At 35.6% G+C, this 27,344-nt stretch overlaps 1 protein-coding gene across 7 annotated transcripts in view; it reads right to left on the reverse strand.

The window, feature by feature from the left end:
* The window catches only part of Nup98 (nucleoporin 98 and 96 precursor), a 106,919-nt gene that overhangs the window by 62,395 nt on the left and 17,180 nt on the right, over positions 1-27,344 (reverse strand). For 2 of the 7 annotated variants that reach the window (XM_076846738.2, XM_076846743.1), the window contains exons 3-12: positions 26,909-27,010; positions 26,630-26,806; positions 24,722-24,861; positions 23,005-23,112; positions 21,731-21,911; positions 18,062-18,225; positions 16,148-16,285; positions 14,000-14,138; positions 9,298-9,390; positions 1,268-1,408 (exon numbers count right to left, since the gene is read on the reverse strand). In XM_076846738.2, coding sequence (XP_076702853.2) covers positions 1,268-1,408; positions 9,298-9,390; positions 14,000-14,138; positions 16,148-16,285; positions 18,062-18,225; positions 21,731-21,911; positions 23,005-23,112; positions 24,722-24,861; positions 26,630-26,806; positions 26,909-27,010 — 1,383 coding nt within the window. The remainder of the gene's footprint in view (positions 1-1,267; positions 1,409-9,297; positions 9,391-13,999; positions 14,139-16,147; positions 16,286-18,061; positions 18,226-21,730; positions 21,912-23,004; positions 23,113-24,721; positions 24,862-26,629; positions 26,807-26,908; positions 27,011-27,344) is intronic. The other 5 variants (XM_076846741.2, XM_076846744.1, XM_076846740.2 and 2 more) reach the window with 4 other exon arrangements.

Genomic DNA, 27,344 nt, shown 5'->3' on the forward strand with positions numbered 1-27,344 from the left:
AAGATAGAGCCTGGCATAGTGGCACACACCTGTAATTCCAGTTATTGGGAAGAGGAAACAGAAGGATCAGAAATTCCAGGTCAGCCTAGGACACTTAGCAAGATCCTGTCTCAAAATAAAAAAGGCAGGGGGTTGGGATTGTGGCTCAGTGGAGGAGAGCTTGCCTAGCATGTGCAGGGCCCTGGGTTTGATCCTCAGCACCACATAAAAATAAATAAATAAAATAAAGATATTGTGTCCAACTACAATTAAAAAAAATTTTTTAAATAAAAAAGGCAGAGGATATAGCTCAGTGGTAGATAGCTTTCCCAGCAAATTCAAGGCCCTGGGCTTTGTCCTCAGTGCCCCACCCCCCCACACACACAAGAATGAATGAACGTATGCAATGAAGATGGGAAAAAGATTGTGGGAAAGAGAAGGGTAGGGTAGGGCACCAATATCCTCATTTGATAAAACACTATCACCTAGTTGACAAAATAAGTATAAAGGAACTGAACTTAAATTGCAAAGGTTTAAAACGTGGCACATGTCATAAGAGTATAGGAAATAATTTAGTGGTATACAAACAAATTTCTCTTTTTCCTTCTAATTACTCTATTTCAGGTAATACCAGTTTTCCATTTCTGGTGGAAAAGGTTTTTCTTTAAAAAGATATTTAAATTAAAAAATAAGATCGTTTTCTTGGGTGAGAAATAAATAAAGATAGTAGAAAGATAACAGCAAAGGGTTGGAGATGTAATCAGTGGGAGAGCATTTCCCTAGCATATTTGAGACCCTAGGTTTGATCCCACCCACTACCAATTAAAAAAAAAAATGAAAAAACAAAGATCCTGCAAAAACTGAAAAGTAGTATTCAAATGAATGAAGTCTGTAAAATATTTCAATAGATAACTAAGCTTACTATATTCCCTAAGTTTAGTTTTAACTGTTATGCTGGAAAAAGCAAACAAAAAAGGTAGAGGTAATAATAAGCTAAATTCTCAAATAGACTTAAAACATAGCACATCACTTAATGATATGAACTTAATTATACACTAGATAAATTAAAAATGTAATACAAGTTGTTTCTTAGAGTAACTGGGCCAAGGAATGAGGAAACAGGGAAAATCCTCTATACTACATGATTATTTAATATTGGGCATATATATATATATATATATATACACTGCTCTGGTAGGGATACGACCTGGGTAAAGTAGAAAACCAAGTCAGCAAGTATTAGCAAGAAATAAACTGAGTAAAGCCTTCTAAAGTGACTGACACTTACCTATTGGGGCCTGGGGGGCGCCAAAGCCCAAAGTGGCTGTCGTAGTATTAAATCCAGGGGCCCCAAAGGCTCCTGTACCAAGAGGCCCTCCGATCTTAGGTTGGTTGTTCCCAAACAAAGATGCCTGTCCAGCACCAAGAGCTATGGAGACAAGAGGAAAGAAAAAAAGTGCCACAGAAGATCCTTTGAATGTTGTGCAGGTCAGTTACTTAAAAATATAACACATTTGGAAACTTCAAAATGACTAGTCACATTTTAATAAAAAAGTTAATATGGTAAATCCTAAATCTATGCTAGGCATTGGGCTTGGTACTTTACATACACCATAGGCAAAATTACTTAATTTCTCTGAACTTCAATTTACTCAACTGTAATGTGAGATTATATTGCTTATATATTTATCCTCAGATTAAAATAAGTAAATATGTGTAGCATTTAGAAATGTCTGCTACACACTAAACACTCATTAATATGCCTGAAGTAGAAACTATTATTCTCATTTTACAGATGAGAAAACTGAGGGTTTAGAAATGAGTTCAAATGAGTTCACAAACGTAAATGGTAGTGAGCTGGACACAGTGGCATAGGACTGTAATCCCAGTGACTCAAGAGGCCGAGGCACGAGGATCACAAGTTTGAGGCTATCCTCAGCAACTTAGCGAATCCATCAGCAACGTGGCAAGATTATGTCTCAAAAAATAAAACATAAAAAATAAAAGAAACTGGGGATGTAGCTCAGAGATAAAGAGCCCCTGGGTTCAATCCCTGGTGTCCCCCCACCCCCATAGAAAAAGTAAATGGTAGAAATGTGGATTAAACCTAGATTCATCTAACGCTGTAACTAGGGTTTAGGGTTTAACTATCACTCTATAGTAAGATAGATATACCATCTTATGAAAACTGCTTTAGCTAAACAAAACAGTTTTTATAAAAAAGAGAAATGTCTTGCAATAAGGTTATTAAACAGACTCAAGTTTTGGCATAAACCAGACTGGGTTTATGCCAAATAAATAAATAAATATATGTATGTATATGTGTGTGTGCATATATGTTTGGGTGGGTTTTTTTGTTTTGTTTTGTTTTTGATGCGTGTACTAGAGATTGAACTCAGGGACACTCAACTACTAAGCCACATCCCCAGCCCTATTTTGTATTTTATTTAGAGACAGGGCCTCACTGATTTGCTTAGCACCTGGCTTTTGCTGAGGCAGGCTTTGAACTTATAATCCTTCTGCCTCAGCCTCCTGAGCTGCTGGGACTGCAGGTATGCACCACCACGCTTAGCTTGGAGTATGAATTCATTTTCACCAGAGGGAAGGCTTATTACAGAAATTTATCATTCTTTTCCTAAAGAAATTTGTAATTTGGGAGCTGGAGGTATAGCTCAGTGATATAGCACTTATCTGAGGTCCTTGATTAAAAGAGAGAGAGAAAAAAAGAAAAATACTTGGGAGTTAAAAAATATAGGAACTGGCATGAGATCACAACCAAAAAGAAAGTTTATACATACAGAATACAAATGATACAAATAAGTAAGGGCAACTAATGAATGGATAAATTATTCCTTGCCTAACAGTCAGGCATGGTGGTGCATGCCTGTAATCTTAGCAACTCAAGCAGCTGAGGTGTGAGGATCACAAATTTGAGTTTAGTCTCAGCAAATTAGCAAGGCCCTACGAAACTTAGCCAGACCCTATCTCACAACAAAAAAGTAAAAAAGGCTGGGGATGTAGTTCAGTGGGTAAGAACCCATGGGTTCACGCAACCCTGCAAAAGACAACAATGTGGTAATGAGATTATTTCATCTTATAAAGCCCGGTTTTGATACAGGTCATAAGACTAGTTTACACACAAATTTTAGAATTTATTATTTTCTGGTAGCTCAATACCTCCTAAACCCTAAACAAAAATTTAGGTGAAACCCCAATACATAAAATGGATAAAAATTTCTGCTCTGGATGGGTATTTCCCTCATTTTTGCAGCAGCCATGGATAAAGATATGAAACATAAAACTCACAAAAGAATTAAAAAGGGGCTGGGGATGTGGCTCAAGCAGTAGCGCGCTCGCCTGGCATGCGTGCGGCCCGGGTTCGATCCTCAGCACCACATACAAACAAAGATGTTGTGTCCGCTGAAAACTAAAAAATAAATATTAAAATTCTCTGTCTCTCTCTCTCTTAAAAAAAAAAAAAAAAAAAAAAAAAAAAAAAAAAAAGCACTATGAGGTTATAGTGATCTGAAAAGGGAGCTGGGTATAGTGGCTCATGCCTGTAGTTCCAGTGACTCCAGAGGCTGAGAGGTGCAAAGAGAGGCCAGGCCTGGCAACATCCCATCTCAAAATAGGAATGTGGGGCTGGGACAGGGGCTCAGTGGTAGAATGTCACCTAGCATGTGTGAGGCACTGGGTTCAATCATCAGCACCAAATAAAAAAAATAAACAAAATAAAAGTACTGTGTCCATATACAACTAAAACAGAAATTCTTTAAAAAAAAGGGGGGGGGGATGTGAGTCAGTGGTTAAGCACCCCAAGGTTCAATCCCTTTAAACATAAATAAATAAATAAATAAATAGCCTAATGGCAGATTATTATGTACCAATGGAAAAATATTTTATCAAAATCTGCCTTATTTTATGCACAAATGGTACTTTCTGCTTAACGAAGGGACTTACTAATACTCTACAAGCTGAGAAGCATTCTAAGTGTGGTGTTATGTCTCAGAAGGCGGAGGCAGTAGTATCAAAATTTCAAGGACAGCCTCAGCAACTTGGTGAGACTGTCTCAAAATAAAAAGGGCCGGGTTTCAGCTCAGTGGTAAAAAACTTCTGGGTTCAATCCCCAGTACCAAATAACAAACAAAAAAACCCCAAACAAAACAGAAGAAAAGGTGCTGTATTTACCATCAGTTATGGGAGTCGTAAGGAAGCTATAATGGGGGAGTAAAATGGTTATAGTGGCCTTATAAAGTTCAAGAATACTCAAGAAAAGAACAAAATAGTTATAGTCTTTTATTTTTTGTACCGGGGATTGAACTCAGGGTCACTCGACCACTGAGCCACATCTCCAGCCCAATTTTGCATTTTATTTAGTGAAAGGGTCTCACTGAGTTACTTAGGGCCTCGCTAAATTGCTGAGGCTGGCTTTGAACTCAAGATCCTCCAAGGTGCTGGAATTACAGGCATGTGCCACCATGCTCAGCAGTTTTTATCTATGGTATCTCTTAGCTTTAGATAGAAGATATTTCTGTATGTGTTATCTCTTTTAAATTTTTGTTGTACTGGTATTAAACGCAAAGCTTTGTGCATCTGATGTGAAAACACTCTACCACTGAGCTACATTCACAGCCACTTTTTATTTTTAAATTGCCCAGGCTAGTCCCAAACTTGCAATACTCTAGCCTCAGCTTCCTGAGTAGCTGATACTATGGCCATGCACCACAGCACCTGGCTTTTCCATGTATCTCTTAAATTAAGAATCAACCTTATTAGATGTAGGGACAATCATAATACTTCATGGAAAATGTTAAAGGAAAAAAAAACTTTCAAATACTATTTTAAATAACTAATAAGAAAGTGGTGTCCAATAGATTGTGCAACAATAGTTAATGGCATCAAATATGAAACAAGATATGCTTATGACTTAATAAGTGTTTGTTGGTCTGACCATATGGGGGTAAATATTACATGCCAAGAGTTAATATAAAACTTATATTAATACTGGTCACCTGGCCAGGCATGATGGCACACACCTGTAATCCCAGCATCTTGGGAGGCTGACACAAGAGGATCACCAGTTCAAAGCCAGCCTCAGTAACTCAGCGAGGCACTTAGCAACTCAGTGAGATCCTGTCGCTAAATAAAATATGAAAAGAGGGCTAGGGATGTGGCTCAGTATTAGCACCTCTGGGTTCAGTCCTCAGTACCAAAGGATGGGAGGAACTACTGGTAACCTAAATCTAAGCATATAAAAAACCTATGTATTTCTACACTGAATATCTGTATATTTGTATAGTCATTAATCCTGAAGTACCTAATGTTACAGGAAATTTTACTTCAATTGAGGGATGAGTTTGAATCTATCACTCAAAACAGGAATCTGCCAAGGAAACCCACTTCACTAATGCCCTCCAGAAATATAGACCAGAGCTACAGTACTAGTTTACTTATGATACCATGAAATGCAGAATTCAGGATACTCTAGAAAACAAAAGTCTGCCTTAGTAAATGTAATATCAAGGAATTTCAACAGTTTGTGCTTGGTAACTCTCACAATTCTCATTTCCTTTCAGAACTGACTGCTGCTAAGGTTGTGGGTTAAAATTCTTTATTGATTTTGTCTTCTAGTTTCTATAGACAAGATATGAATGAGACATACATAACAGCAACAAAAAAAATCTGACTCACTGTGAGGGAGAATTGTTTAGGGAGAAACCAAATATATTAAAACAAATCAAAAGGTTAGATTATTATAATAGTGTAGAATAGGAGACCACAGCATAATCTTGTCCTCTAGGGGAAGACATTGTTAATCCTAATCAGCAAAACCCAGAAACCAAAGAGTAAAGAATAACAGTAACATAAAAATTAAACTTATTCATGAAGAAAACTTGTCTATAAAGTTAAATAACAAACAAAAAGGCTTGGGTGGAAATATAGACAGTATCCTCAATTTAAGACTTTTTTCACTAAATTTACAATAGTGCAAAAGTGATAGGCACCCAGTAGAAACCATATTTTGAAAACTGAATTTTAATATTTTCCAGGGTTAATGATACTCTCGGGCAATGCTCAATTGTAGTCTTAATTTAAGTGTTTTCAGCACATTTAAGTTAGAATTGGCTGGGGTATAGCTCAGTTGGTAGAGTAGTTGACTCACTGTACATGGCCCTGGTTCAATCCCCAGTACCACTAAAAATTAAAAAAAAAAAAAAAAAAATACATTTAAGGTAGGATAAGCTAATCTGTGATATTCAGCAGGTTACACATACTAGATGCATGTTTGACTTACATATAATATTTTCAACTTTATCAAGATGGCTTTATCAAGACATAACCCTACTGTTAAAGAGCACATGTATCTCTAACAAACATTAGCTGATCGCAGTGAAGCACACCTGCAATCCCAGTAACTTGGGAGGCTAAGGCAGGAGGATTTCAAGTTTGTAGTCATCTTCAGTAACTTAGTGAGATATTGAGAAACTTCCTCAAAATAAAAAAAGGCTCAGTGGTTAAGTGCTACTGGGTTCAATCTGTGGTACCAAAACAAAACCCAACACTAGAACAACATCTTATCCAGGACTTAAGTTTATGTTGAGAAACTTTCTAGAGTCAAAACTACCATTGAAACTTTCCTCTTTAATTTGCCCATACCCCAAGGCTACTTTTTCCCCAGGCTGGAAGAAAATATTGATGTATTTTGCTTTGTATTAGATCACACTATGCCAAAAACACAAAAGTTTTCAGTTTTTATTTTAAAATTATGTGGTAGAATTTGTGTAAATTGAAAAGCTCAGCCAGGTGTGTTGGTGTACACCTGTAATCCCAGCTACAGGATTCCTTGACCACACAAATTGGGTAACAAACTGGGCAAGTTGGTAAGATTCCCCATCTCAAAACAAACAGATGAAAGTCTAAAACCATAAAAACATTAAGATCCACAATATATAAAGCACTTTGAAAAATAAATCAAGAGAAGCCAGGTGCCATGGCACACACCTGTAATTTCAGCATCTTGGGAGGCTGAGGCAGAAGGATCCCAAGTTCAAAGCCAGCTTCAGCAACTAAGCAAGGCCCTAAAGCAACTTAGCGAGAACTTTGTTACAAAACAGAAAATTTAAAAAAGGGCTAAGAATATGTTTCAGTGGTAAAGAACCTCTAGACTAAATCCATAGTACTAATAAATAAATAATCAAGAAACAAGGTTCACATATTATAAATATAGAACTAAATTTCTTTTAAAATTATACATGGACACAGTATCTTTATTTTGTTTATTTTTATCTGGTGCTCAGGATCAAACCCAGTGCTTCACATGTGCAAGACAAGTGCTCTGCCACTGAGCCACAACCCCAGCCCAGAACTAAAAAATTTGAATGGCCAATAAACTTACATACGGATATCCACATTTACCAGTAATCAGTTAAGTATGAACTAAATTATATCAATTTCTACTACTACATATGAAAACATGTGAAAGCCCAATAAAAAATTTCAGTGACAGATGCCTGTAGTCCCAGCTACTCAGAAGGCTGAGGGTGGGGAAGATCCCTTGAGCCCAGGAGTTCGTGACCAGTTTAGTCAGAACATCCCATCACAGAAAACAAACAAAAAGAAAATTAGCAAAATGGAAACTGGTATTCTTTCTTTTTGTTTTTTGGTACTTGGGACTAAACCCAGAGGTGCTTTACCACTGATCTACATCCCTGGTCCTTTTTATTTTTTTATTTTGAGATAGGGTCTTGCTAAGTTGATGCAGATAGCCTCAAATTTTCAATCTTCCCATCTAAAACTTCCTGAGTCACTGAGATTACAGGCACATGCCACTATTATCAGGCATCATTGGTATTATTTTGGAAGGAAAATCAGCAAGATGAATCAAAACTCAAAATATGCATATCTTCCAAATGCAGCAATTCCAATCTGATTTACCTATCCTACAGGTATAGACATGCAAAATCACATGACAGAAGTCTTAATGCATTAAGGACTTGATCAATAACACCAAATAACTGAAATATCTACGAAGAGGGGAGAAGTTAGATAAATTATGGTGTATGTACATTATGCGTATATGTATATATATATATATATATATACACACACACACACGAATACAAATCAATATTATTTATTTTTAATATGATAGATCAAATATGAACTAACTAAAAAGAAAAAAGAAAACTGACAATTTGTAAAATGAAAAAATATACACTATAAACATATAAATAGCATACTACCGTAAGACAGTTTCTTTCAAATATATTTTACTGTGGCACATGTGATGAAATATACTGAGATGGAAAACACATGCATAACTGAAACAAAGTCTGATGAAAGGATAGTAATCTTACTGTGTGCAATAATTTTTAATTCCAATTCATTTTCTTAAAATCCTGGCTGTAGCCTACTAAAATAATATCACAACCAACTAATGTATCTCAGCCTTTGGCTTCAAAATCACTCATACAAGGCTGGGTATATAACTCTGGAGTAGAGCACTTGCCTAGCACAGGTTTGAACCCCAACAATGCCAAAGGAAAAAAAAAAAGAGAGACAAACACTTATGTAAAGTATGGTTGCCATATAAGAATATAATCCAAAACCCCATCTATAAAACACATGTACAAACATGTTGTGTATGCATGCTTGAATAATGCATACAAAGGGGTCTAACAAGGTATATGCCAAACTTTCAACAGTTGTTACTTCACAGCTGAAATACTTATACTTCTCATTTCTGAACTGCTGAAACATTTTACCAGCATTTTTAACTTTAATTTAAAATAGAAAATGAAAGTTAACAGTTCATAGCACAAAAGGAGGTTCAACTAAGATGTTAACTCTGCATACAGAAACACTTATCTATTTTATGGCCACAACACCTTCCAATTGTTTAAAACAGATGGGCAGGTAGAAAGATAAATATGTTCAAATGCACTGAAAAATACTTATGGTAAAATAATTATGGATAAAGGAGTGACATATCAGATCTTTATCAGAATAAAACACTGAAAGATATGCTCAAACCCTACAAAACCTGAGTATTTGTTAATTATTTCAGCATGTGCTTACTCCTCTGTTTACTTTAGGGCTTACTTGATAAACAGGTCTAGATCTCATATCCCTAAACAGGGAGACTAAATGTTAATCATGTCATCTTAGTGACAACTCTTATGTCTTACTAATCCATTTGTAAAAATGAAAATCTAGACTTCTTAAATTCAGGTATGTGATCAGACAAAGCTCTTAAGTTCTAGCAATCAGAAAACCAAGTTATAATCTGTCCTAAAATTCATGATAGTAGATCCTTACCTGTTCCAAATCCTGCACCAAGCCCAGTTCCCAGAGTCCCAGGTGCTGGTTTACTTCCAAAAATACTATTCCCGCTGGTATTTGTGCCAAAGCCTAAGAAGACAAAAGAGTGAGTGGGTTGGAATTTTAACAAGACACTCAATTTTCCCTACAGGGAGCAGCCCAACTTTAAGCTTTGCATCCTTTCAATTATTAACAATATTTAGAAATTCTAAATTATAAGCTAATATGACTTTTTAAAATTTTTGACACCTGCAAACAAGCCTTCATATTTACTTAATTACATTGTGGCCTTAAAATATCACTACAACATAGGATAATACTGAACAATAAAGCAAAGTGAATGTGCCTGAGCTTTCGAAAGCATACCTTTTATAAGGCTCAAGCCATTCAATATATATGCTTTACATTTACTTACAGGAAGAAAAACTCATTCCTCAAACTCTCACTAAAAAAAAATAAGACGATCAACAAATAAAGACACTTTATTGAACCTAAAGGTTCTTACTAAGAGAAAATAATCTAAAAATCTCTACAGATGGACCTGGTATAGGCTATAATGGGTGGCAGATCACGCTCAATTGACTCAGGAAGAATCAAGGACTTTGCTAGCTAATATTAGAAAAGGGCTGGAGTTGTAGCTCAGTGGTAGAGCACTTGCCTAACACGTGTGAGGCACTGGGTTCAATCTTCAGCAGCATACAAAAAATAAATAAGGCGTCAGGGATATAGCTCAGTCAGTAGAGTGCTTGCCTCGTATACACAAGGCCCTGGGTTCAATCCCCAGCACCACACACACAAAATAAAGGTATTGTGTCCATCTATGACTAAACTTAAATAATAAAAAAGAAGATAACTTATGAATAACTTATCTTGAGTTGGAATGATTTATTTCACTGTTGGAGATGATAGAGAGTTGGGAAAACCATCCTCCTTCAGTACTGCTTGCCATTTAGAGAAAATCCTTTAATTCCCCTTTGAAATTCATAAGTATGAAACAAAATACCTATATTGCATTGCTATTATTATGTTTTTGTTATTCAAATACATCCAAAGCTTCATTATTTCTTTTGGAGCTAAACAGCAACAAAACAACTAATAAACTTATCATAAATAAAGGACAAAAGAAGAAAAAGCAATCATAAATGAAAAAAATTCACTTCTGAACCACTGTTCATAAAACACTTGATTTTGTTTTAAAAATTATGATGAATGGGAATAAGCCGCCCCAAAAACAGAGATCAGAGAATATTTTGGAATCAATAACAATATCACTGAGAATATTTTATTCTGTCATGACTGTATATAATTATCACATGAAAGAGGTCAAGAAAAAAGTTGAAAAATATAGTTTGTAATAATGCTTATTTAATGTCATTTTAAAATCTAAGTAAGTCAACCTCAACACATTTAAGGTTCATGTATTCATTAAGTCTTTTCTTGAGTTGTGCTAATAGCTATTCCATAAAAATGGACTGCTGCCTACTCAAGCACCAATTTTCTTGAATGAATAAATAAAATGTACTTGTAGACATTCTTTTTCTTTTTGATTTAAAATTTAACCAGAAAAGATCTCATAGCCCCATAACATCAAAAAATAAGAAATTCACGAACTACCTCAAACCCATAGGAGGGAAAATAAGTCCCAACTTACACTGTTTATACCACACACTTCCTCCGATTCTCACTGACAAGTTATCAATGCTGTTATTTCAAAACAATTTTACAAATTAAAATTAAGGATAATTCAAATTCAGCACATAAGGTAGTGAGGGAAGTAAGATAAAAATGAGACCTTTCATTTTCAAATCAGTGAACATGAGTGTGAAAACATTCATACAACAATAAAAATCCTTGGGGCTGGGGTTGTGGCTCAGCAGTAGAGTGCTCACCAAGTGCGTTTGAGGCCCTGGGTTCGATCCTCAGTACCACATATGAATAAATAAATAAAAGTATTGTATCCAACTACAACTAAAAAATAAATATTTAAAAACAAAAACAATAAAAATCCTCCAAATCAGAAATCTACAACCATGGAATAAGATAAAAAATATTTAAGGGGCTGAGGATGTGGCTCAAGCAGTAGCACGCTCGCCTGGCATGCGTGCGGCCCAGGTTTGATCCTCAGCACCACATACAAACAAAGATGTTGTGTCCGCTGAAAACTAAAAAAAATAAATATTTAAAAAAAAATATTTAAAAGTACAACCTATTTAATCAGGTATAGCCTAAACAAATTAATTCTGAACATGAATATATTGCAATATAGCTTTCATTTTAGAATAACTGTGAACTTTCATAGAAAACCTATAAAACTGCAAGTTTTTACAGGTGTCCTATATGTAGAATAACAGGACATAATGGATTAAATACATGTATTTTCTTTTCTTTTTTTTTGGGGGGAGGCGGGTGTTGGGACTGAACCCAGGGACACTCAACCACATCCCCAGCCCTATTTTGTATTTTATTTAGAGACAGGGTCTCACTGAGTTGTTTAGCACCTCAATGTTGCTGAGGCTGGCTCTGAACCCACGATCATCCTGTCACAGCTTTCCAAGCTGCTAGGATTACAGGTGTGTGTCACTGTGCCCAGAAAATACATGCATTTTCAAAGGAAGTGTAAATTCCTTCTTAGAGAACTAAAACTCTTAGATACAAGTATTTATGATCCTCCAAAAGGCCACAGAACTTACAGATACAGTATATGTGTGGTATTAATATTTCAGATGATGATCAGGGGTGGAGATGTGGCTCAGTGGTCTAGTGCCCCCAAGTTCAATCCTCATTATCCTCCTCGCCCAAAAAAGAATAGTTCAGATGATGAGCCAAGCCTGATGGGATACATCAATAGCCCCAGCTACCAATGAAGGATAGGGAAGAAGGATCTTATCTTAAGCCCAAGAGTTTGCAGGCCAACCTAGGCAATACACCAAGATCCTATTTCAGAAGGGGAGAAAAAAATCAAGTGATTGAGAATAAAGGTCGACAAAGGTTCTTTGGAAAAGGGAAATGACAGACTGAAAATAATAATAATAATAATAAAGCTTAGAAACACTCATCTGATCCTTTAAAGTATCCTTCCCTTCTAGGTTTTTAAGAAACAAGTACATCAACCAGATATATCTTAACTATTCTAACCAAGTCCCCTGTTCAAAGCTGTTCTTTAAAACAAAATACAACCAAAAAGAATTATACATAACATTTATTTTTTAGTTGTAGGTGAACACAATACCTTTATTTAATTTTTATGTGGTGCTGAGGATCAAACATAGTGCCTCACACATGCTAAGCAAGCGCTCTACCTTTGAGCCACAATCCCAGCCTTATACATGTAATTATAATCATTACCAGCAGCAAGCAAACAATATATAGTAAAAGGGGTTATAAAAATCAAATCAAATACAAAAATTTAGGAATTGGTACCTAACAAGGACTTATCTTTTCCATACAGTTCTAATTTCTGTGAGAACGTATTAACCTTCCAATGGATGATTAAAATGTTTCTCTAGTATATTTTAAGATCATTAAAAACTCACAAAAGGGCCTACAGATAGCTCAAAGATAGCATGCTTGCCTAGCATGCTTGGAGTTTGACCCCTAACACCACACACACACACACACACACACACACACACACAAAAAAAAAAAAACAGCTGGATGCTGTGGCACAGTCTGTAATCCAGCTACTTAGGAGGCTGAGGCAGCATGATCATAAATTAAAGACCAGCTGCAGCATCTTGGTGAGGCCTGCAGCAACTATTACACCTTGTTTCAGAATAAAAAATAAAAAGACAAGAAATATAGCTCAGTGATAAAGCACCTCTGGGTTCAATCCCATGTATGTACTTACGAAATAAATAAATAGGGCTGAGGGGATATAGTTCAATAGTAGAGTGCCCCTTAGTTCAATCCCTTGTACCAAAAAAAAAAGAGAGAGAGAGAGAGAGAGAGAAAAACAAACCAAAAAACCTCAACTTGTTAAAGAACTATAAATGCTGACCTATGCCAATTTCAATGTCTTTGCTTTCTTGTCCCGATCCCCTATCAATCAGTGCCTAGTATATATCTAATAAAAGAAATCATCAACAAATATTTCTACCAAATAAATATTTCCTTTGTCAATAAAATGAACGTTCCCTATCTTACACAAATAATGTTTAATGAGGTAGTTATGATACTGAAAATAATATAATGTTTCTACTAAACTGGTCTCTAGTATATCTCTATAGTTTAGGAGCTTTTGTTTTTGTTATTGTTTTCTGTTTTTAATTGTGCAATCTTCTCTGTATTTTCTGAAAAATTTTTTACAAGGAATATGAATTATAAAATAAAATTTTAGGAACTACCAGAAAACTATGGAATAATCTCCCAAATCACAAAGAATCATCAAATCTCTCCAGTACACTACACTTCTATGTTTGAAACTTGGCCTAAAAGAATGTGTTATTTCAATCTACGTGTTTCATTTATGGTTTCTTGGCTATTGATTGGTGAAGTAATTCAAAGAAAATGAAAGTCAATTTATATCTCTACTAAACATCTGAAGCCAAGTCCATGACTTTAAACTTTTTCTTCTGGGACCTCACATTAAGCCACAGCTTACCTGAGAATTTTTTATATTTCCAATCATATGAATCAGGAGGATGATGTGTGGTATAGTCAGTATAACTTTAAGAGAGCCAAACCTGCTTTTTATATGTACCAAAATTGGAAGTGTTTGTATTGGTTCCTAAAGTCAGGGTTGGTTTGTTACCAAAGAGCCCGCCACTGGTTGTACCAAATGAAGAAGCACTGGTTGTGCTGGTTCCAAAGGTAGTAAGCTTGTTATTGCCAAACAGGGTCTAAAAAGAACAAAATAGAGGACAAAGTTTTAAATAATAGAGATACTTAACAAACAATAAATAAAGGCTATTTCAGCTATGATATACTGGGTATGAGATGGGGGTAAATATACAATAATTTTTTAAAAAGACAGATGAATGAAGACCATTAGAAAGATAATCTGAGGGCTAGGGGTTTTGGCTCATTGGTGGAGCACTTGCCTGACATATATTCTCAGCACTGCATACTCATTTATTTTGCGAATAAATTAATCTACTTAAGGAATAAAATAAAGGTCCATCAACAACTAAAAAATATACATAAAAATAATTTTAAAAGGGGTTGGGGTTGTAGCTCAGTGGTAGAGCACTTTCCTAGCATGTCATCCTTAGCACCACATAAATATAAATAGATAAAATAAAGGTATGGTGCCATCTACAACTAAAAGTATTTAAAAAAAAATAATTAATATTTGCAGCCTGAAAAGTTAATGGTAACATCTCAGCAAACAGAGGATTTCAGTGAGGCAAGAAAAAAATAACAAGGAAATTGATTGTTTTCCTGTTAACAGAAATGTATCAGACATGTAATTTATCAGAAGAAATACTTATCAGAAAAAATTTTAAACATCCTACAATACGATGAATCTTGAAAACATGGTGCTAAGTGAAAAAAAGTTACAAAAGATGATTTCACTTATGTGAAATGTCCAGAATAGTCAAATCCATAGATACTGAAAGTAGGCATGAGGTTACTGGGGAGCAATGGGAAATAACTGCTAATGAGTATAGGATTGTGCTTTTTTTTTTTTTAATATCTTTATTTTATTATTTTATTTTTATGTGGTGCTGAGGATCGAACCCAGTGCCTCACGCATGCTAGGCTAGGCGAGCGCTCTACCATTGAGCCACAGCCACAGCCCAGGATTGTGCTTCCTGGTGCAACAAATATGTTCTAAAATTGGTATGATGATGGTTGCATACTCTGAATACTAAAAACCAATGAATTATATGTTTTAATAAGACAAATTGTATGGTATGTAGCTAATACATCAAGAAAGTTACTATTAAAAGGTGTATAAATTTTCTGTGGCATTATTTGATTTTCTCAATTTTTCACATCAGTTACCTGCTCAAATGAGATTAATAAAAAAAATTTCAATCTCCATGAAAATAGGATCATATATTCTGGAATTTTTTTTCTGATATTTAACTAATCACAATAGCAAATTCAAAGCTTCTTTGACTTTGTCTTCTTTTTTGGCATTGGAGACAGAACCCAGGACTTAGCATATATAAGGTAAGCGCTTTACCACTAAGAAGCTATATCCAAGCACAAAGCTTCTTATAATGGATACATAATACAGACTGACTACATTCATACTAATTCTCATTTAACTATTTTTTAAATGATCATATAGAATTTAGTATTAATTTTAGGTAAACTATATTTCTAAATAGTAATTTTTCACTTAAATAGCTTAGTAAACTAATTCAGTCAAGCCTCCAGCAGTATGTAAACCACGAGAACCTGAACAATTTCAACAACTTAATATATTTTTTAAAAAGTTTAATATCCAAATCATCCAATCTATCGCCAAAACACAAAGGGGAAAACTAGTCATTTAAAATTATCTGATTTACACATGAAAGGATCTCAACAATTTAAACTAACCACCCAGATTCCACAATGTAATACACTTCAAAACTTCATGTTTTTAAAATACAATGCCAATTGTCAAATTAAAAATAAATAATTTAAAAATAAACTAGCCAAATGAAATGATACTTTGCTATTAGAAACAAACTGCACACAAGCACTGAAGTGAAAGATTCACTAACTGAAAATAAACCTATTGAGTTCAATCAGTAATTTCATTTTGCATCAGAAAAACTTTTATTTGCTCTTGGTATCAAATCATCCAATATACCCAATAAAAAAAAAACTTGGAATACAATGACAACTTTCTATAAATTCCTTTATCAGACTCATATATATGATGTAATTATACTCAATTGTGAACACCTACCGAACCAACTGCACCAAACCCAGTATTGGTCTGCCCAAAGAGACCTGTTCCTGTTCCAAATGCAGTCCCAGTACTGGTGTTTGTAGCTGTCCCAAAAAGACCTCCTGGCTGCGAGGCTTGCGTTACTCCAAATAAACCCTGCAAAAGGTAATTTATGTTAAGAGCTATCCCACAGTAGTTTTTTCTTTCTTTGAGAAAACGGAAAAAGAAGTTTTTCTGTTTTGCTAGTAAAGAAGAAAAAGAAGACTCCGTCCTACGGCCACAGTAATTTCTTGAAGAATCTTAGATTAATAAAAATAGTTATCATTATTTTTAAAGTTTATGTGACAGACACTATGTAAAGATAAACTTTACATGGAGCTTATGTCTCTTCACAACAACCCTAAAAAGCAAGGAGTACAGCATCCCCATTTTTTGAAAGAATATAAAGCCCAGAGCAATTAACAACTTTCCTAAAATGTCACAGCTCACAAATGATAAATTGGATGATAAATTCATATCTACACCTAAGCTACTATTTAAAATTAATCTGGCTATTGTGATGATAAATTCATATCTACATTAAGCTGCTATTTAAAATTGATCTGGCTATTGTGGGTTCCCTTCCATTCTTTGGGTTTTTTTATTTTTATTTTTTTTAGTTATAGATGGACACAATATTTTTATGTGGTACTAAGGATTGAACCCAGTACCTCACACATGCGAGATAAGTGCACTACCATTGAGCCAAAACCCCAGCCCTGAGTGTTTGTATGTTTTTTGTTTTGTTTTGTTTGTTCCAGGGATTGAACCCAGGGCTCCTTAACCACTGAGCCACATCCCCAACCCTTTTGTATATTTTATTTAGAAACAGGGTCTGAGTTTCTTAGGGCCTTGTTGCCATGGCTGACTTTGAACTTCTCCTAAGCTGCTGGGATTACAGGCATGAGCCACCACACCCAACTGAGTATTTTTATTATGAAAGTATATCATACACTTTTTCAGCATCTACTGAGGTGATCATGTGTTTTTTGTTCTTAGGGTACTGCAATGATTCAATTTTTTTTTTTTTTTGATGGTGCTGGGATTGAACCCAGGGCCATATGCATGCAAGGCAAGCACTCTACCAACTGTGCTATATCCCCAGCCCTATGATTCAATTTTTAAGTTTTTAATAATTAATTTTCCTGGGTTACACTAACAAATCTGGGACAAATCCCACTTGGTCATGTGTATAATTCTTTTTATATTTTGCTTAATTCAGTCTACTGAATTAAAGATTTGGGGATATAGCTGTACTTGTTTTCTTTAATAAGACAAAGCATCTCTAACTTTAGTACCAGGTAAATTCCAAGAATTTTAATCAATTAAAATACCTCAAATCAATTTTTAATTTCACACTTCCATAAAAAGGGTCTCTAGAAATAAACTAGTAATGACCGTGAGAACTTTTACTTTCTGCAAAGAAGCAATTATCTAATACTGCTCTGAGTTTTAGGTCTACTCCCCTCCTGTATCCCCCAACTACTAGACTTTGCCTGAATCTACCTTACCAGAATAAGCTGAAAGAATATTATGAAATATAACTAGTAATTGACAACTATTTTCTCCTTAACCCTATAGAATGGCAATGTCACAAGTGTAGTTTAGAAATAGCTAACTATAGCCCAGACTATAAAAGGTCTTGCTTACTGATGAGAAAAACATGTTTGGAAAGAACAGATGACTGCTCAACAGACTCTCAGTGAGTAAGGAGATGAGACTGGACTGAAATCTAAATCTTAATTCCTTGTAAAATGTGTTTTCTCCCCTTTTCCAAATTCTCAACTCTATAAAGAACTCAAGCAAAGATAGAAATTGCCAGTTTGGAATGATTAAAAGCCTAATTACTAAGCTCTATAAGACCTGGAATTAACTAAAGGCCTGTTTCCTTACAATGGTGTTGGTGCTTGGTTGTCCAAGGGTGCTGGTATTACCAAAGGAAAAACCAGTGTTCTGTGTGGTTGTGGCCTGGCCAAATGGTTTGCTGAAGAGGCTAGTAGTCTGCTGATTCTGCTGGCCAAAGAGACCACCCGGATTTGTTCCAAATCCAGTTGTACCTTTCAGGAAAAAGAGGAAAGATAAAGTAATTGGAAAAAAGAAACAAAAATAACTAAACAAAACCTGGAAACTTGACATTACCCTATAATCCAGCAATAGTATTATGTTATCCATTACGATCTACATTACCTTGCATATATATTCACTATTCATTAACACTTCCATTTTTTTTTTTTTGGTACCGGGGATTGAGCCCAGGGAACCTCAACCACTGAACCACATCCCCAGCACTATTTTACATTTTATTTAGAGACAGAGTCTCACACTAAGTTGCTTAGCACCTCACTGTTGCTGAGGTTGGCTTTGAATTTGTGACCCTCCTGTCTCGTCCTCCCAAGCCGCTGGGATTACAGGTGTGCACCACCACACCTGGCAACCCTTTTATTTTCTATCCTAAGAACTCCAGATTAAGTTAAAACTTTAATATCCAGGCTGGGCTAAATGCTCTTCCTTTGTAAATGCTTAGCTTTCTATTATTATACAAGAGAGCATCAACAAAGTCTATGTTGTAATTTCATCTTGTTCAACTAAGCTATTCTTGAGAAAAGAGGCTATTTCATCATATCAAAGCATCTAGCCTCTGGTCTGGTATATAGAATTCAATAATGAGTACGTGCTAAACTAAATCACAGAATAGTAAGATTGAGAAGAACATAAGATATCACTTAAACATGTATGATATGTGGCTGGGCACGGTGGCACATGCCTGTAATCCAATGCGGCTTGGAAGGTGAAGACAGGAGGATCATGAGTTCAAAGCCAGCCTCAGCAAAAGCGAGGCGCTAAGCAACTCAGTAAGACCCTGTCTCTAAATAAAATACAAAATAGAGCTAGGGGGCTGTGACTGTGGCACAGCGGTAGTGTACTTGCCTGACATGTGTGAGGCACTGGGTTCGATTTTCAGGACCACATATAAATAAATATATAAAATAAAGGTCTATCAACAACTAAAATAAAATAAAATAAAGCTGGAGATGTGGCTCCGTGGTTGAGTGTCCCTGAGTTCAATCCCCAGTAACAAACCAAAAAAACACCAAAAAACATGTATTGATGTGTATATTTCTCTACAAGGTTATGATAAAAGTTAACTTTTGCTTATTTCTACAGGTACAAAATGGTGGCTAGGGGAGAGGCATAATGAAAGAAAAAAATCTTTGGTTATATGGGTTTTTTTAATTTTGTGAACTTTGCATCATAAACATGCACTACTTTTGCAAAAATATATATATTTTTGTAGTAGGGATTGAATTCAGGGGTGCTTAAGCACTGAGCAGATATCTAGGTCTTTTATATTTTGAGACAGGGTCTCACTAAATTGCTTAGGGCCTCGTTAAGTTGTGAAGTTGACTTTGAACTTACAATCCTCCTGTCTTAGTCTCTTTAGCTGTTGAGATTACAGATGCACGCTACTGTGACTAGACATAAGTAATATTTTTTTTTAAATAAACATTAGATGTTATTTTTTTTAATTTTACTTGGAGGCATTATTTTTTTTTTAATATTTATTTTTTAGTTTTCGGCAGACACAATATCTTTGCTTGTATGTGGTGCTGAGGATCGAACCTGGTCCCCACGCATGCCAGGCAAGCGCACTACCGCTTGAGCCACATCCCCAGCCACAAAAGTAATATTTTCATAAAAATAATTTAGCTATCATCATGAACTCCTCTTTCATATCCCATACTAAATTAACCTATTTCAGCCAAGTGCAGTGGCACATGCCTGTAATCCCAGACTCCCAGGGAGGCTGAGGCAAGGATATCACAAGTTCAAGGCCAGCCTCAGCAACTTAGCAACACCCTAAGCAATTCAGTGAACCCCCATCTCAAAATTTAAATTTAAAAAACTAGGGCTAGAGTGGTGGCTCAGCAATAGAATACTCGCCTAGCACGTGCGAGGCCCTGGGTTCAATCCTCAGTACCACATAAAAAATAAATGTATTGTGTCCATCTATAGCTAAAAAAATTTAAAAACCAATCAAAAACAAAAACAAAAACGGTGGGGCATGGTAACCTACATGGGCAAAGTGCCCCTGGGTTCAATCCTGTTTGTATGTATGCATAAACCAACCAACCAGTTATATAACTGAATTTCAAAATGTCTCTTTCTTCAGCACTGTGAATTGAATGGAGGGCCTTATGTATACCAGGTTTGCACTCTAGCCCTGAGCTATACCCACAGACCCAGATCTTTTCTTTTACTTTTGGTACCAGGGATTGAACCCATCAGTGCTTAACTACTAAGCCACATCCCCAGTCCTTTTTTTTATTTTGAGACAGGGACTTGCTAAATTGCTGAGGCTGATCTCGAACTAGCAAATCTCCTGCTTCAGCCTCCTAAATCACTGGGATTACAGACATGAACCACCACACCCAGCTTCTTCTTTTTATTATTATTTTTTTAACCATCCTTGTGTAAACAACCATCATCTCTCATGGAACAAGAACTTTCAAACTATTTTGTTCCACCATCTACTCTCAATATAACAGCCTTCAGAATGATCCTTCATTCATAATCATATTTCTCCCCCCCCCCCTTTTGGTACTAGGGATTAAATGCAGGGGCGCTTACCACTGAGCACATCTCCAGCCAGATTTTTTGTTTAATTTTTTTTTAGTTGTCAATGGACCCTTATTTAATTAATTTATTTATATGTGGTACTGAGAATCAAACCCAGTACTCACACATGCTAGGCAAATGCTCTATCACTGAGCCATGACCTCAGCCCTGCCAGACACATTCTGCTTTATTTTGAGACAGGTTGTCACTAAGTTGCTTAGAGATTCACTAAATTGCCGAGCCTGGCTTTAAATTAGTGATCCTCCTGCCTCATCCTCCCAAGTTGCTTGGATTACAGCCATGTGCCACTATCCATGGCTTCACATTTTACTGTAAAAACAACTCTTATGAATTCCCAAATCATATATAAACTCAAGCCTTCATATTGGTCCTCCATTTCCCCCAAAACACCACCTTTCCTTCTCCTCTTTGGCAAAAACTTAGGTTATTTATTTGGTTCTGGAGATTTAACACAAGGGTGCTTTAAAACTGAGCTATGTCCTCCACCCCCCTTTTATCATTTTTTTTAGATAGTGCACCACTATGATGCTTGGAGTTCTGCTAAATGTTTGACGCTGACCTGAAACTTGTGATCCTCCTATCTCAGTTTCCTGAATCACTGGGATTATAGGTGTGCACCACTGCATCTGGCTAAGACTCATGGTTCCAAGTATTTGAAATGTTTCTCCTCCAGAAATGTATACAATTTTTATTTCACCTTCTTCAGACCAGTCACTTCTCAAATAACAACCTTATCAAGTGAAGCCCACTTAATTATGTTCATTTAAAATTGTACTTCTCCCACACTTACAACCAGACACTCCCTATTTCTCCAATATCTCTGAATTATTTTTCTCCATTGCACTTATCATAAAGTGACCACTATGTTTTACTTTTAGCTGCCTGTTTTTCTTAATATATTTCAATATGATGTCAAGTGCTTACTCGTTCCAAAGGCAGTTTTGTTCTGACCATATGCAAATCCTGAATTAGTAGTGGAAGAGCTGAAGAGTCCTGTTGCACTAGAGGTGGCCGGAGAAGACCCAAACAAGCCAGTTGTGGTACCTGCTCCCACCTGGTTCTGTGGGCCTTTACGGTTAGCCTGATAATCCTCTAAACGAAGTTCCTAAAGAGAAAACATATTTACAATCTTAATATGTAATCAAAAAATTTAGTTATGAGCCTAAATACTTGAAATTAGCATTTAAGTTCTATCTTCATACAGGAATCTTGACCATAAAAATCACAAAACTATAGAATGACATTAACAATACCATTAAAAAAACATTTCCAATAGACATTAAAATCCACACTATAAAAAAAAAAAACTGCTGGACAAACAGCCAATCATTCTTAGTATTATTTTATAAACAGTGTCTTTTAATAGAATGCTACTGCTACCCTAAAATATATAATTTGGTTGATAAAAGATGAAGGATTCTCTGTTAAGGGGGTGTTCAGAAATTCTGAAAAGAGGAGGAATAAAATATAGCAATTTTATCTCTAAGTCAGGAGTTGCTGCACACTGCAATATAGCAAGCACAGTCTGGGATATAGGAAGAAGCAAACATAATCAGTAATGAGAAACAATAATCAGGAAATGAATAACAATCCATTACAAAGCAATCAGAATGCACAAACCATACAATGCCATAGAGGAATATCACAATACTTAACAATAGTACATAATGTAAAATTTCAACCACATTAAGTTCATAAATAGGCAAAAATTGGGCAGTCAAGATAGTGGTTACTTTAGAAAGGGGAGAACTGTAATGAAGGGCAAGGCAAAAGGGATGCTGATAATACCGTTTCTTGATTTGGATCCTTTCATATAATGAAAACTTATAAAGTTGTATGGTTATGACTTTGCACCTGTTCATATAACCTGATTATTACCACAACCGTTAAAAAAAAATTGTAATACTATTTAATATTTACAAACTTGGTCAATGTTAAGTTTGCACAGTGTAGTTCAGCGGAGTGCTTGCCTAGAATGTGTTAAGGCACGGGGCATAATCCCCAGTACCATAAAACACAAAAAACTTTTAAACTTCTTTTTTCCATGCTAGCATCCAAACCCTGGGATCTCAAGCATGCTAGGAAAGCATGCTACCACTGAACCACAGAATCTACCAAAAAAACACCCACTTTTTAAAAAGCTGCTTTCCAATAAATTCAAAAGGTTACGCTGCTATTTTGTATTTTGTTTTACTCACCTCTAATGACTTGCTTTCATATTCTTTCATAGCAGTAATACACTGATGTTTGGTACTGATGTTAGTGCTAACTCCAGCTTTGACCATAGTATCTGTACCAGTTGGAGGCTGCAAAGGAAGATAAATGTGTCATTTATATTTTATTTTAAATTCACTATCATTTAGATTTAACTTTAAATTCAGGATTCTAAATTTCTTTTATGAATTAAAAATCTTACCTGAGAAATTCTTTTTTGGCAATTTTTTTTTTTTTTGGAGGGCATCCAAAGTACTGGGGGTTGGACCCAGGGGCACTCTACCACTAAACTACATCCCCAACGTTTTTTTGAGAAAGAGTCTAAGTTGTGAAGTCTGGCACTGCACTTGTGATCTTCGTGTCTCAGCTTTCCAAATCTTTCTGGAGTAAATTTTAACAAAAAGTTTCACCAACACCTATTTGTGCCAGAGATTTTCATTAGGCTTATTGCACCTCCAGCCTAAGCCATTTACCTAAAAGGATATTCCATATATTTTTATATATAAATTCGTCACCCAAACCCTCTAAAAGAAAAAAAGAAAGAAAGCAGGGCAAGTGGCACAGGCCTGGAATCCCAGCTACTCATGAAGCTGAGGCAAGAAGATTCTAAGACTGAGGCCAGGCTCAGAACTTAGCAACACCCTGTTTCAAAATAAATAATAAAATGAACAGGGATGTAGCTAAGTGGTAGCTCTGGATTCAATCCCCAGTACCGTAAAAAAAGGAAAAAAGAAAAGATAAATTATTGTGCCAAATTTGCCATTTCATCACAAAAAATTTATTTTTCTACAGATACAGAATACTAATGGATTATTCCATATTTCCTTAAGGAGGTTTTATTTTCAATGATGTTTCTATGGTTTGCCCCTTATTCTTTATAAATAATGGCTGATCCTGCAACTTGGGAGGCTGAGATAGGAACATCACAAGTTCAAAGCCAGTGTCAGCAACTTAATGAGGCCCTATCTCAAAAAAAAAAAAAAAAAAAAAAAAAAAAAAGAGTATTCAGAGGCTGAGTTATAAGCATAGTAAATTAAAACTCTAGGGCTGAGGTTATGGCTCAGTGGTAGAGCACTTGCCTAGCTTATGTGAGGCAATGAGTTCAATTCTCAGCACCGCATATAAATAAATACAATAAAAAGGGCCACTGACAACTAAAAAAATTTAAAAAAAAAACTAACTTTACAAGTTATTACAAATTTGTGGATACAAATTTGATTGGGATAAGCATACACTTTTGGTAAAGGGGACTGAACCCAAGGATGCTTAGCCACTGAACCACATCCCCAGTCTTTTTTTATTTTGAGACAGTGACTTGCAAAAGTTGCTTCAATAATTTGCTGAGGCTGGCTTTGAACTTGTGATCCTTCTGCCTCACCCTCCTAAACTGCTGGGATTATAGATGTGGGCTACACATTATAATCTAAGTTTATGTTTCACAATTTCTCCTGCTTATTTACAGATTTTTGTTTTGGTTTGATTTTATTGGGTGCTGGGAATCAAGGCCTCATGAATGCTAGGCAAGTGTTCTACCACTGAGTTATATATCCAACCTCTCAGTTTTTATTTTTAGTATATCTTTCAGGAAGAGTTGTACCATGCTGTGCATAATTGGAAAAAAAGGGCAATTTTACAATTCATCCTACAAATATACAAGTGGGAAAGAAACATATTCCACAAAAACTAGAATAAAATACATACATTAAATTTAATAGTAGTCCCAGTAGGTGCCGCTGTAAAACTACTTGGCCCAAAGAGGGAGCCAGACGAGCTACCAAAAGGATTAGAGGTGGTATTTGTAGTTCCGAAGAGTCCCCCACTGTTAGTACTTGTTCCAAAATCTGTTAAGGTTAGAAAGAATAATGAAAATTAAATACTAGAGAACTTATGATCTATAAGACACCTTGAAAGTGGGCTATGGCATTAGAGTAGCAAAACTTTCTCATCCTCAAATAATCTTTCAATTCTGCCAAGCAAATAAATACATCCAAACAGATATTTCATACAGACGCATGCATACTCCCAGGCTCACAACCTGAAAGTAAAATAAAGTCTGGATCCTTTATTTACCTAAGTGTTCCATGAAGCTCTTTTAGGGCATTCTAAGACAAGTTTAAAAAAAACACTACTTTTGTTTCATCATAAATTTTAAATCTCATTTTTCCTTTTCTAAAACTAGACATTAAATGAAACCTTCTGAAAAAATCTTGTCACAACTGACTTTACAGGAGTGATACTGCTTTATTTATACATATTACATATGCCCACACAAAATTTTAAAAATTGAGAAAATCTATGTGGTCCTATAGGGGTAATCAAACATAGGTTAATGTAAAATTTGACCCCCTCCAAAAAATTTAGAAAGATCAGTAGGTATTATTGATCATTTTACGGAAACTAATACAAAAATAGCAGATCCTTAGAATGTCATACTGTTCCAAAAAGCTGAGTTTTAAAAAACCATTACATGTAAGTGAATTCAACTATCATTTGAATAATATATTTCTCAAAATATAAGAGATGCTAATCCTAAAAAGAAGTTCTACATACAGTGCCAGAAATATCGGTAAGCAAAAAAAATTTTGTCAGCCAATATTTAACATCAAAAGACCCCCTAATTACCAAGTTAAAAAGATTGTGATTTCTCACTGGCAAACTGTTATTTCTTTCAAAAACCATGTCCTAATATACAATGTAGGGCTGGGGATATGCCTTAAGCCGTAGCACGCTCGCCTGGCATGCATGCGGCCTGGGTTCGATCCTCAGCAACACAAACAAAGATGTTGTGTGCGCTGAAAACTAAAAAACAAACATTAAAATTCTCATTCTCTCTTTAAAAATAATAATAATAATAATATACAATGTAATGTAAACAGGCACATCTCTTTGAATTAGCACTTCAGATTGCATTTTATATTATCATAGTTAGATATTTCAACTTCCCCACAAATAACTTTTCCTTTGGAAAAATATGAATAGCTGACTGACTACTTATGCTATTATCCTCTTGTGCCAGAAACGGTACCACCTAATAGGGCACACTTGAACAACTAGTAGTGATTGCCCTGAAGAACTGTGGAAAAATAGCCCCAGGCCATATTTGGACATAAAGAAAAAAGAAGCCATTAATTACAAACATCTGCCATAGACAAGGAATAGCACAGTAACCATGTCATGTCCAGTATGTGTTATTTCTGCTGTAATGCCTTCATGTTAACTATGAGACAGAGGTGAGAAGAAGATGTCTCTTAATAGCATGATATTACTGACTTCAAAACCTTCCTCTTTGACACTTTCCTATCTTAACTCCAATGACACCACTCTGCCTTAACTTTTCATCTTATCTCTGGCATTCCATATCAGGTTCCTCTTCCTTTGTACATCCCTTTAATACTAGAGGTTCTATAATCCATCCTTAGAGTGACATATATAACGCCTTCATTTCCAGTCTAGCAAATTTTTCCATACACTTTGAAGTTTTTATCTTCCCATACTTTTTGCCATTTGGTAGGGAAAAAAGGTGGGTGAACACAGGTAAAGGGAGAAGAGAGAACACATTCGAAAGCAATTTAATTATTGAATGCACAAGTTCAATGATGTCCAACTTACTCCCAAAGCCAGTTGGTTTATTTTGTGCAAAGGCATTGTTTTGAGATGAGAAAAGACTGGTTCCTGTACTTGCAGTTCCAAACAAGCTATTTGACGTTCCTGTTGATGTACCAAACCCAAAGCCAGTGCTTGTGGAGGTAGCTGGTTGACTGAATGAATTTGTACCAAATAATCCTCCTGTGGAGATATAGACAGAGAAAAACTGTTAAATCAGAGTCACTAAGTGAAGTCCTATACTTGATACAAATAAACCAGTGGTATTTCATATAAAGTCTGTACCTGGTTTGGTCTGTGAATTTCCAAATAGGCCTCCAGTATTGCTGCTAGAACCAAATGCAGATGTTCCAAATGCCCCTCCACTAGTAGTGCCAAACCCAGTATCTGAAAAATCAATATGCAGGGAAAAATAGAATTCATAATAAAACCTAAATCAGTAGATGAATAAAAAAGGGTTTTAATATTCAATATTCTATGGGCTGGGGCTGTAGCTCAATGGCAGAGCACTTGCCTAACATGAATGAGGCACTGGGTTTGATCCTCAGCACCACATAAAAATAAACAAATGAAATAAAGGCATTCTGCCCATCTACAACTACAAAAAATAAATTAAAATATTTAAAAAAGAATATTTGGGGCTGGGGACGTGGCTCAAGCGGTAGCGCGCTTGCCTGGCATGCGCGGGGCTCTGGGTTCGATCCTCAGCACCACATAAAAA

Source organism: Callospermophilus lateralis, chromosome 2 (assembly GCF_048772815.1).
Source record: "Callospermophilus lateralis isolate mCalLat2 chromosome 2, mCalLat2.hap1, whole genome shotgun sequence".
In the NCBI taxonomy this organism is placed as follows: Eukaryota; Metazoa; Chordata; class Mammalia; order Rodentia; family Sciuridae; genus Callospermophilus; species Callospermophilus lateralis.